An 18,272-nucleotide genomic window follows, 5' to 3' on the forward strand; every position below is an offset into this window, starting at 1 on the left:
ATCACAATTTGAACAAACACAGCTCAGCTGAAGAGATTCAGTGCTGCAGATGAAAGTTATCTGTGATCTCTAATGTCACTTTGACACCATTCAGTTGAGATGTGGACTCTGCACAGGCCACCTTGTCTTTATGTGTATACTGGTCCAGGTAGTTGCCACGGATACAGTATGTGTCTGGTCAGTCGTCCATGATAAAAGCAGCAGTTGGAGGATCCCGTCATGTCTGCGTCTCTGTGATCATTTTTGGATAGAAAGCATTGAACAGCACTCACACATAAACCCATATCACCTGTTTGCAGTGAGGTATATCTAATGCACCAAAGAAGAAGAACTGGTTCACGATAAAACTGATGATTTCACTGTTTCCTCTCAGGTTGAAGGTGTCAGATCACTGACATCAGCCTCTGCTCTGGATGAGTATAATGAAAACCTCTCACTGGCTCCCAGCGTTGTGTTGTGTTATTGGGCTAAAGCCAGATATGAAAATATAGAATTTCTGTCTAGAAGTGTTGGGAAACTGAAGGGAAACACTGATAGAAAACAGCTGAGGAGGCAAACATCTTCAAACATGTGAAGTCAGACAGTGTCAGAGATGTGGTGGCTGGTTTTGGAGCTGGTTTGCTCCGACTCCTTCCTGCTGAGAGACTGTGAGGAGCATGTTGGACTACCTCAGGACAATAGGCAGGACTGGGTGTGACTGTCTTTACTCTGGGTGTGGCAGTTTGGTGAAAAATGTGTGTAAGCTGGAGAATTGCCAAACTATTTTGTCTTCTTCTGACAGTCCATCTGTTTCTCTTTGTGTTTTACTGGGTACTGGATGTTATTCATCTGTCGTCTCAGACTCATCTCCAGCTATGTCTTGTTTGTTCATCTGTGACAGTTCTCAACAAAATTAAGAGTCAAACTGGGCAACTATCATGACAGATGCAGATTCTGTCATGATCCCAGAGGTGTTTTTTCTTTTTTTCTTTTTTTTAGGGCGCTTTTATAACTTTATGGGACAGAACAGTGAAGAGACAGGAAATGTGGTGATGGAGAGCAGGGGAATGATGAGCAGGAAGGAGCTGAAGTGGGGACTCACTACTGAGGGCATTTATCCTAACCACTCAGCTACTGAGTCTAAAGTCTGAATCTAAATTCAGACCCCTTACAGCCCTCAGCCATGCCCCAAGCCCCACCCACCTGCACCCACCATCCAACATTGCAGGATTGGGTTTCTCTGACTGTTTGCCTGAAACCTGCTATATTTTTGTTGGATCACTCAGAAAACTCAGCCAATCAGAAGAGAGGCTCAGATCCTCTCCTGTGATTCGCTAACTGACCTGTTGTTACTAGAGCTCCAGAGAGAAGCCTAAGATAGGAGATGTAAAACTACACTGAGATGGTTTTTGGTTCTTAAAACCACAAATATATCTTCTGATGGAGATCAACACTTCAGATAAAACACAGAAGAAGAATAAAATATGGATCTTTAAAATCTCAGGTCTGACATCAGCAGATCATCACCGTGTGACAGCAGATTCAGGTCAGCTGTAGTTCTTTGGCCTCACAAATCAGGTTACTGAGAATACTCCGTTTACTTACATGTTGGTGCCAGTAGACTGTATGTGATAACCAGAACTGAAAACACACACTTCCCCATAGAGTTCCTGTGTGTGTCACAGGTTGTGTAGGTATTTCTCTATATTAAGCGGTCTGGTTCGGAGCCTGGAGGTCTCCTCAGCCCAGCTCTGTGGACAACAAAGTGAGGCAGGGGTGGGGGTGGTTATTATTCTTGTTGCCCTTCCCCCTCTCACCAAGACTTGTGTTGCTGCTTTAAAGCAGGTGTTCTGTGTTGTCCCCCTCACACACATCACAATAACTTTGTGTGTCTCTTATTCTGTGTTTTTGTTTGTTCCTCGCTCAGCTTATTTCTAGTCACTCATCAGTCCTTTCATTTAATTTCTTGCTTCTCAGTGTTTGTCTGTGATTTTGTCTGTTTATCACTTGTGTCACTATGATTGTGCGATTGTTGTGGCTTCTGTGGAAATGGAGGAGTTTACTGCTGTTAACATATTTTCATAGCAGCAGAGAGAGGAGCAGAGGAGACCAAAGTGCTGAATGCCTGAGCTTTCTGGCTGAATGCTTACCAATTGAAAAGAGCCCCCCCGGCTCCCCCTTCTGTTTCTCTCTCTCTCTCTCTCTCTCTCTGTCAGGGTGAAAGGACCCACCTCAAAGAGCTTTTTTCACATTTCAGCCTTGTTTTTATCCTGTTGAAAAGAAATTGCTGCTGGGTGTGAAGACATTTCCATTGTACGTATGCTTGTGTCTCTCTCTCTCTCTCTCTCTGTGTATGCGTGTGTGTGTGTGTGTGTGTGTGTGCGTGTGTATGCGTGTGTGTGTGTGTAGTCTAATCTTGCTCAGTGTACGTTGTGACACATGAAGGCTGAGCAGCCAGTGTAAGCCATTTGGTAAATTCACACCTCAGTGACAGTAGATTCACTGGAAGTTGTGTTAAAGGATCACTGATGTTTTATATCTTATATATTTATATTAATTTGTTTTTGTCGTATCGTTCATCAGACATAACAACACTGCACTTACCAAGTTAATCCCTGGGACCTGGGAACACACAGACATGGTCCTGGGGGGTGAAGAAACAGTCAGATGCCTGGACAGTTCATTTTAGTCCTGATGTTATTAGTTTTACTGATTAAAGTAAAAATGGCTGATAACACTCAGCAACATCTACGTCACAGCCACATGACCAGTGACATGAGTGTGAGATATTGCTGAAATTTCACTGGCCAGAGGGACATGATCGGCGAGGTGTTGTCTCTGTCGCAGATGTGACTCTTGAACAAAGCAGCAGGTTCAGGACGAGACCTGTTAAATTCAGATTACGTGACTTTAGTCTCACCTGAACCTGTCAGTCCCATATTCAAGTGGTTCCCACCCTGAATGTGTATATTTACAGATCTGTCCATGAACTTCTTCCATCAGAAGATATATTTGTGGTTTTAAGAACCAAAAACCATCTCAGTGTAGTTTTACATCTCCTCTCTCAGGCTTCTCTCTGGAGCTCTAGTAAAAACAGGTCATCTTGTAAATGATGGTCATCTTGAATTTTCGATTGGCTAACGTGTTTTATCAAAAGAGAAATCCAGTGAGGATATGTGCTTGTTTAGTACTTAACTCCACATTTGAAAGAGTTCCTTGAAATATGCAGTTATCTGCTGCGCTAACAGGAAAAGTGTAAAACATGGGACCTTTAAAACCACTATAACACCTGTAATTCACCTGGTTCCTGTTGTGTCCGTCAAAGTTCAGTGACTGCCTGATCATCAGGTCTACAGTGGATTCAGAAAGTCTCCAGACGCCTTCACTGAAAGTAATTTCCTCATTAGTCTACACTCAATAATGACAAACTGTACCATTAAAAATGGGATTTTCTCAGGCAGTGTTAACATTATTGACATTATTGATTGTTCAGGTTCTACTGGTCTGACATCAGTTAGTCTTTAGTTTTTTTTTGGTTTTTTAAAATGTTGTTGTTGTCGTCGTCGTCATCAGTGCAGTGTTTTGGCTTCAACGTGAGTGTCAGTGAATTGTAGGGCCTTAAAATCTCTTATTCTACTCACTGCCTCAGTGGTGTGTACGTGTGTTACACTACCTGTGTGTGTGTGTGTGTGTGTGGGTGGGTGTGTGTGTGTAGAACGCCTGTCAAACAGCTGCTGAAAACTGAACAGCGCCCAACGTTTTACTATAAGAGAGAAGAGAGAGAATGATAAATGACTGAGGCCGAGTGAAGACTCTCTCTCTCTCTCTCTGTTTTCACGTCTTTTTAAAGAAATCTGACTCCCCCTCTGCAACCACCCACCCAACCCCCTCTGTGGAAAAAAAACCCTCTGAAGTTACCACAGACCCCCTCCTTTTGTGTGTGTGTGTATGTGTGTAAGAGTGTGTTAGCTGCATTGACTGATGTGTTGCTTTCTGTGCAGACACACACACACACACACACACACACCAAATGTCTGCTTTTTTGTGATTATGCATATTGACTGTGCGTAGAACTATTCAATCACACTGTGGAGCCATATGGTAACTGCTTGGGAGTTGGGAGTGTGTGTGTGTGTGTGTGTGTGTGTGTGTGTGTGTGTGTGTGTGTGTGTGTGTGTGTGTGTGTGGAGGTGGAGATGGAGGTCGGACTCAGAAGGCAGGGAGGTGTATATGGTGGAATTCCCCCTGCTCCCTGTATCTGTAGCTGCTCTCCTTGTCTGTGTTAGCATCCAGCTAACAGGCTCAGACTGAACCAACCAGCTGACACAGATGTGCCAGTGTTAGTGGAGAAATGTGACCAAGTACACTTACTCATATACTGAGTTAAAGTACCTCTGATGCAGCTTTACTTGAGTATTTCCATTTGATGGTACATTCTACTGTAACTGTATCAGCTGTAGTAGCTGTGTAGCTGGTCATAGAAAACATGTTTATGAAAAGACTGTCATTGTCACATTGTAGGTTAAACTACACAACAGTGTTTAGTGTTAAGTAGCTTAAATTAACAATTAACACTGAAAACACACTGACAATATAGAAAACACAACACACAGTGAGTTCAGACAACACAACTAAACACAGAAAAACTACAGTTAAAAAAGGTGGAAGTTACAGAACTGATGTCCAGTTGTTGTCATGATTGTGGCTTCATTACTTAGCATGATACAGGCTGTTAGCCTGAAAACTGTATACACTATAGTCAGCTTCAGCACACTTGTGTTTGGTTGTTGTTTTGATGTGTGTGTGTGTGTGTGTGTGTGTGTGTGTGTGTCCATTGTTTAAAACCACTGTGGTTCTATGTGTTGCTATAAAAATTTGATTCTACTGAATGCAAGTCGACTCAGGGTCTTTTCAACTGATGACTTGGGTCACTGGGGGGCAGGCCTGTTGTGACTGAGGGTGTTGGGACTGACTGGTGTTCAGATGGCAGAGATGAGTCATCAGGAGCCTCTGAGGACCATGTCACATCAAATTTAATTTATACAGCCCAATGTCATGAATCACAAATTTACCTCAAGGGGCTTAAGAACCTGTTGAACGTGTGGCACCGGTCCTGTCTGTGAAAACCAGGCCCATCACCTGGGGTGTGAGTAACTCCTTATGAAACACAGTCATTTTCTCTGCACTTGTTCTTCTTGTTTTTTCATTTTAATTGAAGGAGCAGAGAAGTTTGGAGCAGATTGTGGAGGACTTCATTCAGATATATGTGTGCAACAAATACAATAACTCACTGTGCAGCATCAACAACTACTGCGTTGCCTAGCAACATAGCATTTTGTCTGTATTTGACGGCTGAAACTGCTGTGGCGTTTATATCGTTAGTACATCTCCTTTGTTCTGCTGTTTGATTTATGTAGCTTAATACTGCTACATCAAGTCTATGGACACCCATAGACAACAGCACTGCACATTGCATCCTCCAGTCCACACCACGGCTGAGTATTTCCACCTGCACTGTACCAATGACGGTCTCCACTGACAGCCAGAGTGTTAGACGTCACAAACTGAAGAACCAATCCCAGAGTCTGCATTTGAGTCCAGCTCGTCTGAGCCTTAACAACCTCTGACAGGAACAAATCTCCAGAGAAGAGCTGGACAAAATTGTTGATCAGGAACAGAAGCTCCATGACAGTGAGCCTGAGCTGCTGAGGCTGTTAGGGTTCAGAGAGAGAGGTGGTGAAACAGCTGCTTTGCTTCATCAGATCCTGGAGCTGGACAAAACAGCTAATTCATTCAGCAGCAGCTAATGACTGCTCAGACTGAGGATGGGGCTGGGATCAGGTGGACACACTCCCAAGTTCTGCTCCAGAGGAAGCCCAGAGCCAAGGAGGCCCTCCAATCAGACACGCAGTACAGATGATGAATGGTTGATTGTACATGGTGGGGGCTGTATGAATGTGTGTGTATGAATGGGTGAATGTGACTCATGGTGCACAGTGCTGTATAAATGCAGTCCGTTTACCAAACCTCACGACAAGTTCAACACAGAAAAGCTGGACGGAAGCAGTCACGGTCTGGGGGATTGGACATTACCCAGCCTTTGTGGATGGTTGTCCCAGCTGGTCAAACAGGAGCAACAGAGACAAGCTTGTCAGTAGTATGCAGCAGTGAGCAGCACAGCCTCAGAGGAAGCAGGCTCAGGTTCAAAATGTCACCTGGAGCTACTTCCTGAGTGGGCTTCCTCCCATACTACAGACACATTCATTTCAGATTTATTCAAGAACTAAAAAATAAAGAAATTAAAGAAGTTGAAAATAAAATGAACCAAAAATATTTCTTGTTGAAGTGAGATTATTCCAGAGATCAGTGCTCAGAATGTTAACAGTGAATGAACCAAAATGAATTGTTATGATGGTTGGGTATTTTCAGCATGTTTCTATGTTGGGCTGTGATGTGATTTGAAAATGTTGGGGTTAGGGTCGGGTTAAATGGGTTCTAACAGGAAACAGGTACAGAATTCAACAAACAGGAAGAGAACATGAGGATGACAGGACGTCAGGAGGTTAGGGATTAACATAACTGTACACACAACATGAACTATAAATACAGAGTATGACAGAATGAACACAGATGTGGTCTGCAGAATAACACTAGAACATATAAACAAAGGCCTGAAGCCTTAATATACAAACGTAACACAACAAACTTGACTTTTTTCTCATTCGTTGCTTCTCCTGAAACAACACTGAAGACGAGTGCTTTGACTCAGGTCTGCTCTGCCTCTGGTAGCTGCCTGGCAGATACTGCATGGCTGAATGGATCAGTCAGATAAAAGATTGAAATGAAGTTTTGTGTGGACATTGGCCTCTGAGTGGCCCCGTGCTGCCCTGATGCTTTATCCCCCGCGAGGGCCGTGAAAGATGATTTGAGACGGCTTTGTGAAATGGTGGAGCCTCTCTTTATAACACTAGCAGTGGTAATAATGGAACAGGCAGCCAAGGACGGGCAAACACACCCACAGAAGCTCCCACTGACAGGCAGCAAGCAAACTGAGTTGTCTGTTCACTGGTTTCATTAGCAGGAGATGTTTGAGTATGTGAAGCTGATCCTGGTCCTGCAGGTCGAACTTTGTCTTGGCCTGATATCCTGTGATATCAAATACTGTGATATGTCGTCCCACATGCAAGATTTTTCATAGTATCTAAAAAACATGTATATTTATTTATTTATTGCAGTTTTGCAGAGTCAGACTCTCATTTCACTGCTTACCGGTACTTTCATTTCATTTGCTCACTGTACATTGAACTGTACCTCGGCATGAGACAAATAAGCTTTGAACTGCTGTGTAGTGACAGCATTGTTTATACCTATATTACATAAAATACAATAATATATTATGTAAAATACAACAATATAATTATGTAAAATTGTATTAAAGAATATATTTAAATTCTTATTTTTTATTATTATATTATTTAAATCAAGATTTTACAAGCCTACCCAGAACTGGTTCCAGGGCCTTAAACATTGAGTATTTGGAAGTGCTCAAGCCAGTTTTCTAACATAATTGTAACGTAACACAGTGCACATGTAACTCGTAGCAGGGCTGTATTTTAATTAGTTGATTGAGCTCTGCATGAGAAACACAGCCTGCATCACAGCCTTCCTGGTCTTCTGTGATACTCTGATGTAACGTCCATGGACAGAGAAGTGTTGTGTGGAGCTGTCCTGTGGCAGGAAGGTTTTGAGCAGCGTCTCTTCATTTGCAACTTGAACAAAGCTCGACTGCAGTTTTCAGCCAACAGCAGTAATCAAGAGACTCAAAATAACCATTTTCTAAAACTCCTCGTAGCGTGAACACTCACTCTTTGTTAAACTGCTAGCCTCTTGCAGAGATGTGGTTCGAGTGTTTTAACAATGCAGTTTTTACAGGTCACATACCTGGAGCTCAGTGGTTTACAATAAAAAGAAAAAGGAATGTCTCTGTCTTTACTGTGGAGCCAGGAAGGTTTCATGGAAAATAAAAAACATCATTCGTGCTTTCAGTTTTGATGTATTATACTGTTCATTATTAGAGAGTTTTACATAATTACCTCAAACTGCCCCATATCAAACACCATATACAGATAATATTATTACCTCAGTCCGACATGACGACTGACGGTGTTGACGTGTTTCCATAAATCCTGACTGAGCTCTCAGGTTAGAAAAATAACAGAAACACCTGTTGCTGCTCAGAGTTTCCAGAGTGTGCTGCCAGCTCCCTCTCCTCCCTGCTCCTTCATCCTGTTTCCCTCCATCCTCCCTCCTGTATACGCTGCTCCATCCCTGCTGCCACAGACTGACTGTAGCTGCATGTTTCATTTCCTCTGGGAGCTCAGCCTCTGGCCCACATCTGTGAGAGAGAGAGAGAGAGAGAGTGTGTGTGTGTGTGTGCGTGTGTGTGTGTGTGTGTGTGTGTGTGTGTGTGTTGTGGCTGATGTATCCTATTAGAATGGTAATACTGTGGTCTGATGTAAGCACTGTTGTGGTGAGCAAGCAATAACAGCTACTGGTCCACAGCTGTGTGTGTGCTGTGGATGAGACACACAATAAATGGTCAAGTGTTGTTGTTGTTGTAAGTATGGTAACTTTGCACATTTTCTACCTTTCTGATGCAGACAGTAGATTCCTGTCTCGAACATTAGTAGATTTGAAACTGATGATCTGTCATTGTCATGTCATGATTGGCCAGAAGTGGGAGGAGCCTTCCCGTGCAGCTATACTCCCATTTTCAATAAAACAATCCAAACCAAACACAAAACACAAAAAATTGAGTAAAAATTGCAATGCACACTGACCAGAAATCTAGTCATTCATCCTTTTGACTGAAACATGGAATCAGTGAAATCATCTTCAGTGTAGCAGCTATCATCACGATGTGTCCTCCGCTCCAAACGTCTGTGAAAAGACATTTTTACTTCAAGCACATTTCTGTTTTTTATAACCAAAATCATATGTTCTGTCAGTTCAGTGGAATCATCAGTTCTGTCTACCTGTAATCAGGCCTAAGTGTGTACAAACATAACAGAACCAATCGTTTTAATCCCTTCACTAGCACAGACAAATACAGTAAATAAATATTATTTTAGTACTTGTTATACCAGGATTGCGCTGACACTCCTGGTCACTAAACCAGAGGCCTGTGAACTACTTTACTTTGACCAAATGATCTAAACATTAACTCCAGAGTAAACCTTTGTTCTTTAGAAAGCACGTGGTAGAAATCTCTGTCTGTTGCTGCCTCCTGCAGCCGAACCATAACAAGCTAAATGAAAAGTAAATTAGTTAGTTCCTCATTGTAACTTCTTCTGTGTTTTATCTGAAGTGTTGATCTCCATCAGAAGATATATTTGTGGTTTTAAGAACCAAAAACCATCTCAGTGTAGTTTTACATCTCCTCTCTCTGTAGACTGTATGGACCTTTAACCTCTGTTGGATCAGCTGTCTAGATCTTTTTTAGAAACAGTCAGTGGACATGTACATCAGTACATTGATGCCATATTGTTTTCATGTTGTCTGTACGTACGTCCCCTTCTCATGGACACAGTGTCTCAGTAACATCTTGATGAAACAAATTTGGCACAATCATTCACTTGGACTCAAGATGAACTTATTAGATTGATTCTGATTAGATTGACTGATTTTGGTGGTCAAAGGTCAAGGTCAGTATTACCAAAACACTTTTTAGCCATTACTTAAGACTTCACAGCAGTTATGACAGAATTTCAAACAAATGGTTAATATTTTATAGAACTGGATAAACAGGGATGTAACCTGAAACTCGTCTGAGTGGCGGAGGGATACAGCCTAGAGGCTGTGATTCTAGTTTTGACTACATACTTGTGTGATTGTGTCTGTGGTGACTTGTTATAAAACTTGGTATTTATTGGTTGTGACAGTTTCAAACAGTAAAATGTTGAAGACAGAACCTGGTTCAGTATCAGGCTGTTTTGATCAGGACAGCTAGCAGGGACTTGGTTCAGTCTGATTTATGTCTGTCTGTTGATTGAGCACTGGTGTATTCACTTTCTACTGACCTCTGGTCTGTTTACTGCTCATTCATCAGTTTCAGCAGTTTGAGTAATGAGGTCAGGATTTGAACAGAGATATAATGGTAAACAAAAAAAACAATGGTGCACATGTTGAAAAATGACATGACGCAGAGGTAAACACAACAAGAGAACACAACCCTGAATGTGAAATCGTCTCAGCACAAACACCATAAACTCTTCTGTTGAGGAGACATGATTTTCTAGAAAGAAAAAGCGGCTGGAAGTGAAAGGTGATTTAAAGGTGATGAGTGGAAAGAATATAACTTTACAGCCAGAGCCAAAAGCAGCTGGAACTAGTGGCTGCTGTTACTGTTGAGTCTATCATGTGTCACACATTGGTTAGTGTCAGGTTGCACATTCCTGAGAAATGCTCCCATTATGAAGCAGCCACTATAAGTAAACACTGCCAGGGTGTCTGAACCGTCTCTGTTTGCTTATACAGGAAACAGCTCTGTTTGTGTGTGAGTGAGTGTGTGTTCTGCCTGCAGACCAGCACGGTTTAGGATTCAGATAATTCACATGTGATCAGTTAGTAAGCTCATGTGGAATAAAAATAAAAACGTACAAACATCATTTGTCTTGTTGATAAAATGTCAAATATCATATTTAATTTTACAAAAGTTTTTTCAAAAGGAAACTGGACTGGAGTTCATTATTAACAATATCAGCAACATCAGAGAGTGAAGAGGTCATAATTACAGCTCTTCATCACAGGAGCGACATACTGTTTGTACACCAGCAGGGAGGGAGAGGGAAGTTCTGTAGTTTACTCAGGTAAATGTGCCTGTGCAGAAACCTTCTCAGATCAAAGACATAGGTAGTAAATTCAATACTGATAATGGATAAGAAAGCAACGAGCAACACTGAGGGTACGACAAGTTTTAAGAAGCTCAGTCCAGTGAGCAGCGGGGTCTTTAATTAGCAGCAGGGTCTTTAAGGTCCATAATCTGCATAGGGATCATATAGAGCAGATGCTCCTGACTCTGTCTTTATTGTCACAGTGATCCTGTGATACTGTCGTTTACACTGCTAAGAACAAAGCCAGTAAGTGGACCTTGAGTAGATCAGATGATTGTGTCAAACAGGAGAAAAACTGAAAAAACTCAAAAGACACTTATTCCACAACAGAAAACAATCTTTGTAAAATGAAGCTGAATCCTTCTGCATCCGTTTACTGCTGCAGTGATTTGACTGTTAATTAGTCAGTTCACACAAAGTTAATTATCTGATCATTAACATGACGTGTTTAGAAGAAATAAATTCTTTTATCTCATTTCTATCATTGTAACTGAATTTCCTCATGTTCTGACTGTTGGACAGATTCATACTTCAGACTCATCGAAACTGTAACAGACAACCTAACCTACCAATGAAGTGAAAAGGAGTCAGTCTTTAGTTGGAGCCTCTCAGAGCCTGAAGTAACGTAGTTTATCACTGAGGTCAGGTGATCCTGTGCTGTAAACTGGACACAGCAGTGGATGAGTTGAAGCAGATGGACACACAGTCTCTGGTTGGTGTGAGGCCCGAAGGTCCAGTGTGATACCAGTCATCCAGTGTGTTTGACTCAGTGTATCTGTGTGTGTGTGTGTGTGTGTGTGTGTGTGTGTGTGTGCGTGTGTGTGCGTGTGCGTGTGCGTGTGAACTGTCCTGTGATGGTCTGACTTCTCCCTGCGTGTCTGATCAGACCTTTGTTACTTTTCTGTTTGCTCTCTTTCTTGTCTTTTTGTCCCTTTTCCCCATGTCCATCAAGAAATGAGACGTTCTCACACCCAAAATGAAAAAAGACAGGGGAAGAAAACCACAGTCCCAGTGCATAATTCTTCCTGAAAAAGAGGAGCAAGTGAGAGAGGAGCAGAGGGCCGAGTGAGGGAGCGTCTCTCTGCCGTCCTTTCACTGGGATGGCCATATCTAATTGTGTCACAGTGATAAATGAAAAGCTTTTTTGTGGAGGGGTCAGGAACCTCCCTTGGATCAGAGGCCCATCAAAGTGAATGTTTTTTTTTTTCTATTTGCCCCTCCCCTCCTCTGAATGGATATTTAAATGAATCCTCACCAAACAGAAAACTGCTCATCACAGCAACAACACTGATCCTGATCTGTTCTGTTCTGCCTCATGTGACTTTCACAGCTGATACTTCATGTTGAGAAGTCAGTGGACTGTTGTGGGCTTTGGTTTACTCTGGTTTATAGACTAAAATCAGTTTCAACCTCCAGCAGACCATTTCCTGTGTTTGTGCGTATGTGTGTGTGTCTTCTTTAGTATTTTTCAGGGTTTAAACATTATTTAATGGAGACAAGAATGGATCTGTTTTAAAATAAGAAAACAGAAAACAGTCAATATTAAATAAATAAATAACAACAGCATGAAATAAATCCTGAAATGAATAAATTATGTAATAAATGTAGAAATACATAAAAAAGCTGTGGTCTGAAACTGTGAGATACCCCCCCCCCCCCCCCCCCCCATTTCAGTATAACAGATGGACATAAAAAGAGCTGTGGCATTCGGAAACAAAATAAATGAAAAGATAATTTTTTAAATAAAAAGCTATTCATTCATTTATTTACTCAATGATATATTTATTTTTCCATTTATTTTTATTTTTTTGTCATTTATTTCTACATGTAATTTCTTTATTTCAGGCTCTATAGATGTAAAGTTTGACAGAGAGAGGAGGGATCTCCTGAGGTCCTGATTGAAGTCAGCTGAGCTTCAGATCAGTATCGTAGTGATACTGGTATTCGTACTGCGACACTGGTTTCATCTGTATGGTCCAGGAGTGATGTTAAGGTCTCACCACACCTGTGCAGGCTCTGGTTCTCTGCTGGTCGACGTGTGTTGTTCAAATGAAACACAGTCCAGGGGTCAGACACTTAAAACTCTGTGTAGATTCATGACTGAAACTATGTGAACGCACAAAACCAGAAATATACACACACATGGTCACAGTTATAAAGGAGTGTGTAGCACGATTCTGTTTGTTAGTCTCACTCACTGAGAAACTGGACTCATGATCACGAGCCTCATTTCCACTCCCACAGTTCACCATAAAGGATGAAGATTCTCCTTCATCATCAGTCTGCAGACAACAACACTGTCTGAGCCACAAGATAGACACACAATGACAACAAAGACACACAACTGGACTGATTGTTGGTGGATCACAAACAGGAGCTGATCAGTGAACTTTAGATCAATAACTGTGAAGTCCTGTTTGTTTCTGACCTTCATCTGTCAGGACCGGAGTCTTCATCAGGTCCAGACAGGCTCAGACTGTGATCAGTGAATATTCAAATAGAAACAGTTCATACAATGACAACAATGAATAATGAGGATATGATGTTACAAAATGAGAATACAAACACAATTATTTCATTAATTCTTATAAAATGTACTGTGATAATAATGAATGAAGCTCAGTGAAGTTGTCTGTTTTGTTTTGTTAAACTCTGTCTCCTCTTTATTTTACATTTTCACTTTACTGTATTAAATCTAAAGAAACATGTATACACAGAATGTGTGAGGTGATCACAGTCTCACAAGCGCTGTTCTTAAACACCAGTTCATGTGGGGGAAATGGCGTACGCATGGTTTTTGTGTGTACACATCATTTACATTCGAGGCAGACGGCCGCCCACCCCGAGCCCGGTTCTGTTGGAGGTTTCTTCCTGTTAAAAGGGAGTTTTTCCTCCCCCCTGTCGCCAAGCGCTTGCTCTTTGTGGGAACTGTTGGGTTTTTCTCTGTAACAAAGTAAGGTCTCAGCCTTACCCTGTAAAGTGCCTTGAGATAATGTATATTATGATTTGGCGCTATACAAATAAAATTGAATTGAATTGAATTGAATTGAATGTATCTGGCCCCAGGAAGTCCATGAGTTTGATGGCTCATCGGAAACCAAAACACTGAGAGACAGGCTTTTACCCCTAAGGGGAGCTACTGCAGTCTCATCCTTCTACCCTTCATCACGACCACCACATCTGTCTTGTCTTTAAATGTCCTTCTCTCTTGTAGCACTTGAGCTCGTGTTAACCACAGAAATTATTTCAGCCATCTAACCAAAAACCCAGAGCCTTCAGGACGGGGAACAGGAAGTGATGACATATGACTAATGACCAGGTGACTCCTTCCTGCAGAACTTCACATCAGACACCCTGAGATGTCATGGAAGCAAGACGCAGCCGTCACCACTGCCATGGCTGCACAGCCAGCTGTTGTATCATGTGCTCTTTTGACCTCCTATCATCATCATCAGTGTTTTACCTGAAATGGCTCCTCTCTGCCTGATAGGTGAACTGTGCAGGATTAAGGCCTTAGATCTGAACTCATTAAACTGTTCACTGTTAATTGTCTGAAAAATGAAGAGATTATGAAAAATATGTTCAATGGAAGCAGCTGCAGTTTGGAGAACATGTTGAAAGACACCGCCACATTCTTCATAGTGCTGGTGCCCACAGTGGTGTGGAGACACACGATCACACGTCACAGTCTGATTGTTGTAACACAGCGATATTATCTGAAGGGAAACCACCTGGTTACCTGCTCCTCCAAGTTACATGGCTTTCATTTCTTCACACACACACACACACACACGCACAACCCAGAAGAACACAAGAGCAACAGCTACGTGTGGTTCTGTGACGTGGCTAACAGTGTGTTAGCATGTTGATCCTGACACCTGCAGGCCTCAACTGTTTCCCAGCATTCCCCAGCATTTCCTAATGGATCCGTTTCCTGTCTAGTGGAGCAAATAGTCAGAACCCCCCCCACTGGTGAAGTGTCTGGACACACACACACACACACACACACGTACACACAGGCAGCTGATGACTGCAGTGTGTCTAAAATAAAAGCGTGTGTCTATTTCAGTCAGGGGCAGTCCAGTAATAGCGGAGGAGGAGGAGGAGGAGGAGGAGGAGGAGGGCTGGACACATGCTGTAATTGCAGCTCTCACTTTCCACACACACACACACACACACACACACAGACACACACAGCGCTGTCTGCCCTTCTGTTCAAACATATTCACCATGTAAAGAGAGGAGAAAAAATTCTGGCGAAATCCTGAAGAATTAAGTCTTTTTATGAAAGTAAGCAGTTTCCAGGGCAGATATAAACCACGTTGTTATCAAGTATCCATCAATGTAGCATCATACAAGAAAAGCAGTGTTCAGTTGTGACAGTAATGAAGTGACACAGCTGTAGACCTGAGGGTTTGACCTGGTCTTGTTTCGTAACAACTCCTAACCCAGGCCTCCTGAAGAACCTGGTGAGGGCTTCAGTGGTTTCACGCCTTTTATTCTCACCTTATTTTACAAACTGAGACTTTTCAGATTCACATCATGAGAAGAAAACACATCTGGAGCAGCTGTTCTGTGTCATTTAGCTGTAACTGTCACTGTGATGTTGTGTTTGGTAGATGAGTGAAGTAATGTTTGTGGGACATACAACAATAACAATAAACAACAATAAACAAGCTGCACTGATGCTGTTGCTGATTTTCAGTTCAGTTATTTCAGTCTGTGGTATGAGTTGTTGTTGTCTTTGCTCAGTACAGACATGGTGGCACAGGATTATTCTAGATGAACATCCAACATCTGCAGTAATCATCAATAAATACCACATCATGTCTAATTGTGTGTCATCACTACAGACTGTAAATAAAGATGGATGCAGCCTCTGTGACGTTACACACAGGTTTCTGAAGAGTGGCTGCTCTGCAGCTGCCATCTTGGCAGTGTCTGACTCCTCCCCTAACTCTCAGCTAATCCAAAAATGGTCAAAGAGGTGGGGGTCATGGAGACTAGTGGTCAGTAGAGGAACTGCAGTTTTTGGCTCTTCACTGTTGATGCTTCATGTTTCAGACCTGGAGGTTGATGCTTTTTTGTCACAAGGGCTGCAGCGAACAGTTATTTTACTTTTTGATGAATCTGCTGCTGATAATTTTCTCAGTTAATCTGTTTTATCCTTTAAACTCTATGATTGACTGTAACCTGAGACAAACACAACCAGCAAATCTGCACATTTAGCAACAAACATCACTGAAGTGGTTCAGTGACGATTAAAACAGCTTCCATTCATTGTCTCTGTGAATCAACAGACTGACTGTTTCAGCTGTTTGTCAGGTTTTTGTGTGTCTCAGGGAGGTTTGTGTTGCACCTCAGTTCTGTTGTTGTGGACCACTGCGGTGTGTGTTCTCTCTTTGTGATCTGTATGTTGTCACATTGCTGAATGGATTTCCATATTTGCTTTGGTGTATGTGGATGTGTGTAGTTAGTTTTCTCCTGGTTCTCCTGACTGCAGGTCTTAGCAGCCTCTCTGCAGGACCTCTGCTGTATGTAGCTGAACTTTTAGCTGGTCAGTCAGCTTCGAGGGAAGAGGATCAGTTCTCCATCACTTTGACCTGCTCTGTCCATGAGGGCTATTTTCGGATAACTTCCTCCATCCTGTTACCTCCTCTTCTCTTCCCACTTTTTCTTTGCCTCTTTGCCCTCAACCTCTGTAACATACTCTCTGTTACCCTCTGGATGGAAATGGACCCCACCCCTGGGAGGTCAAAGGTCAGGGTCAGTGCCATGGAGCTGGTGGTGACATTAGGTGTTTAAGTGTTTTTCTGGGTTTATTTTTCAGCCTCCATACAGTTGTGGCTCTTCTCTGTTACATTCCCCCATGGCTGTCAGCTGTCCTGAGAGGCTGAGCTCTGAGCGTTTCCCTGTCTGCTCTCTCTGCTCCTGTGTCAGGTGATCAACGTGGACGGCAGTAACAGACAGACTCTGCTGGAGGACAAGCTGCCTCACATCTTTGGCTTCACTCTGCTGGGGGATTACATCTACTGGACTGACTGGCAGAGACGCAGCATTGAGAGGGTCCACAAAGCCACGGCCGTACGGGAGATCATCATCGACCAGCTGCCAGACCTAATGGGGCTGAAGGCCACCAAAGTGACAGAGACGTACGGTAAGGAGGACAGGTTTTCAGGTGAGATGTGACATGTGGTATGAAATCAGTGTTGATGCTCAGAACTTTCCTGTCCAGGTACAAACGGCTGCGCACCGGAGAACGGTGGATGCAGTCATCTGTGTTTCTGGCGTCGGCAGGCGGTCAGCTGCGCCTGTCCCATGGGGATGGAGCTCCTCTCAGACCTGCAGACCTGCGTGGTGCCTGAGGCCTTCCTGCTCTTCACCAACAGGTACGCCCACCTGTCGCCCTGCTGCTCCATTCAATACAAAACAACTGGAGGACACTGTGGGACACTGTTCCCTGCCTCCTCTTCACAGGGCACGGGGTCGGAGTCAGTGGTTCCACTCTGAAGTCCTGAGACCTCAGACTGGACTTGGTCAAGTTTAGATTGTGACTGGTTTCGGTCTGTGTGGCAGCCTTTCCACACAGGAGGCTTTAACTTCTGCCACCAGGGGTCTCTCATTTAAATCTATAAAAAAAGAACAGTTGAACAGCTGAAAATCACCAAGGTGGAGAAAGAGGATCTGAAACATGAGACTTCAAACTAAACAGACAAACACAACACCGACACATGAGCAGAGAGGATATGACATCATTGACAGGCAACCAATGAAATGTTACCATGGTTAAAATCACATATTTCTCTGTTTATTAAACATTTTTGATGATGTAAGAACACAACTCAGTAACAGATTATAACCTTCAAAGTATGATGGGTGTGACTCAGTGACTGTTAGTTGGGCTCTGTACCTGAACGCACCACGTGTAGACATGATGCAGCTCGCCCTGCTCTGGCAGTGTGCCGCTCACACTGCACAGCTTGTGTTCATGTTGTGGTTCAGTCTTTGGCCTCGTTGCTTCTCAGAGCTTTTAGCTGCTGTCAAAACAAACTGCAACACAGGCAGCATCACCTGCACTGATCTGCTCCAGCTTCTGTAGGTGTGTCCTCTCTTTGTAACAGCTCAGCTGCCTCTTTTAGTTGTGTAGTTTTGTGTGGAAAGAAGTCGGACTTTTCTTCAAGAATATTTAGCTTCAATTATTTTTAGATTTTTCTCTTCATGATGATCAGACAAATTCATGTTTTTGTCATCATCTTTTCTCAAACACAACTGTGTGTGACTGAACCTTTTACCATAGACAACTCTCACCATGAACAACAGGAAGACAGACACATGAATAATATTGTGCCACCGTTGTTTTGTTTTTGTTTGTTATTTTTTCAGGTTATCCGTCTGTCAGTT

At 42.7% G+C, this 18,272-nt stretch overlaps 1 protein-coding gene across 1 annotated transcript in view; it reads left to right on the forward strand.

Annotated features, from left to right (window-relative positions):
- lrp5 (low density lipoprotein receptor-related protein 5) overlaps positions 1 to 18,272 on the forward strand; it is a 73,960-nt gene that overhangs the window by 39,475 nt on the left and 16,213 nt on the right. The window contains exons 12-13 of the mRNA XM_071488867.1: positions 16,812 to 17,028; positions 17,107 to 17,260. Of these exons, the coding sequence (XP_071344968.1) occupies positions 16,812 to 17,028; positions 17,107 to 17,260 (371 nt within the window). The remainder of the gene's footprint in view (positions 1 to 16,811; positions 17,029 to 17,106; positions 17,261 to 18,272) is intronic.

The sequence above is a fragment of the Trachinotus anak genome, unplaced genomic scaffold, assembly GCF_046630095.1.
Source record: "Trachinotus anak isolate AG129_WGS33_773 ecotype Australia unplaced genomic scaffold, CSIRO_AGI_Tana_v1 ptg000002l, whole genome shotgun sequence".
Classification (NCBI taxonomy): domain Eukaryota; kingdom Metazoa; phylum Chordata; class Actinopteri; order Carangiformes; family Carangidae; genus Trachinotus; species Trachinotus anak.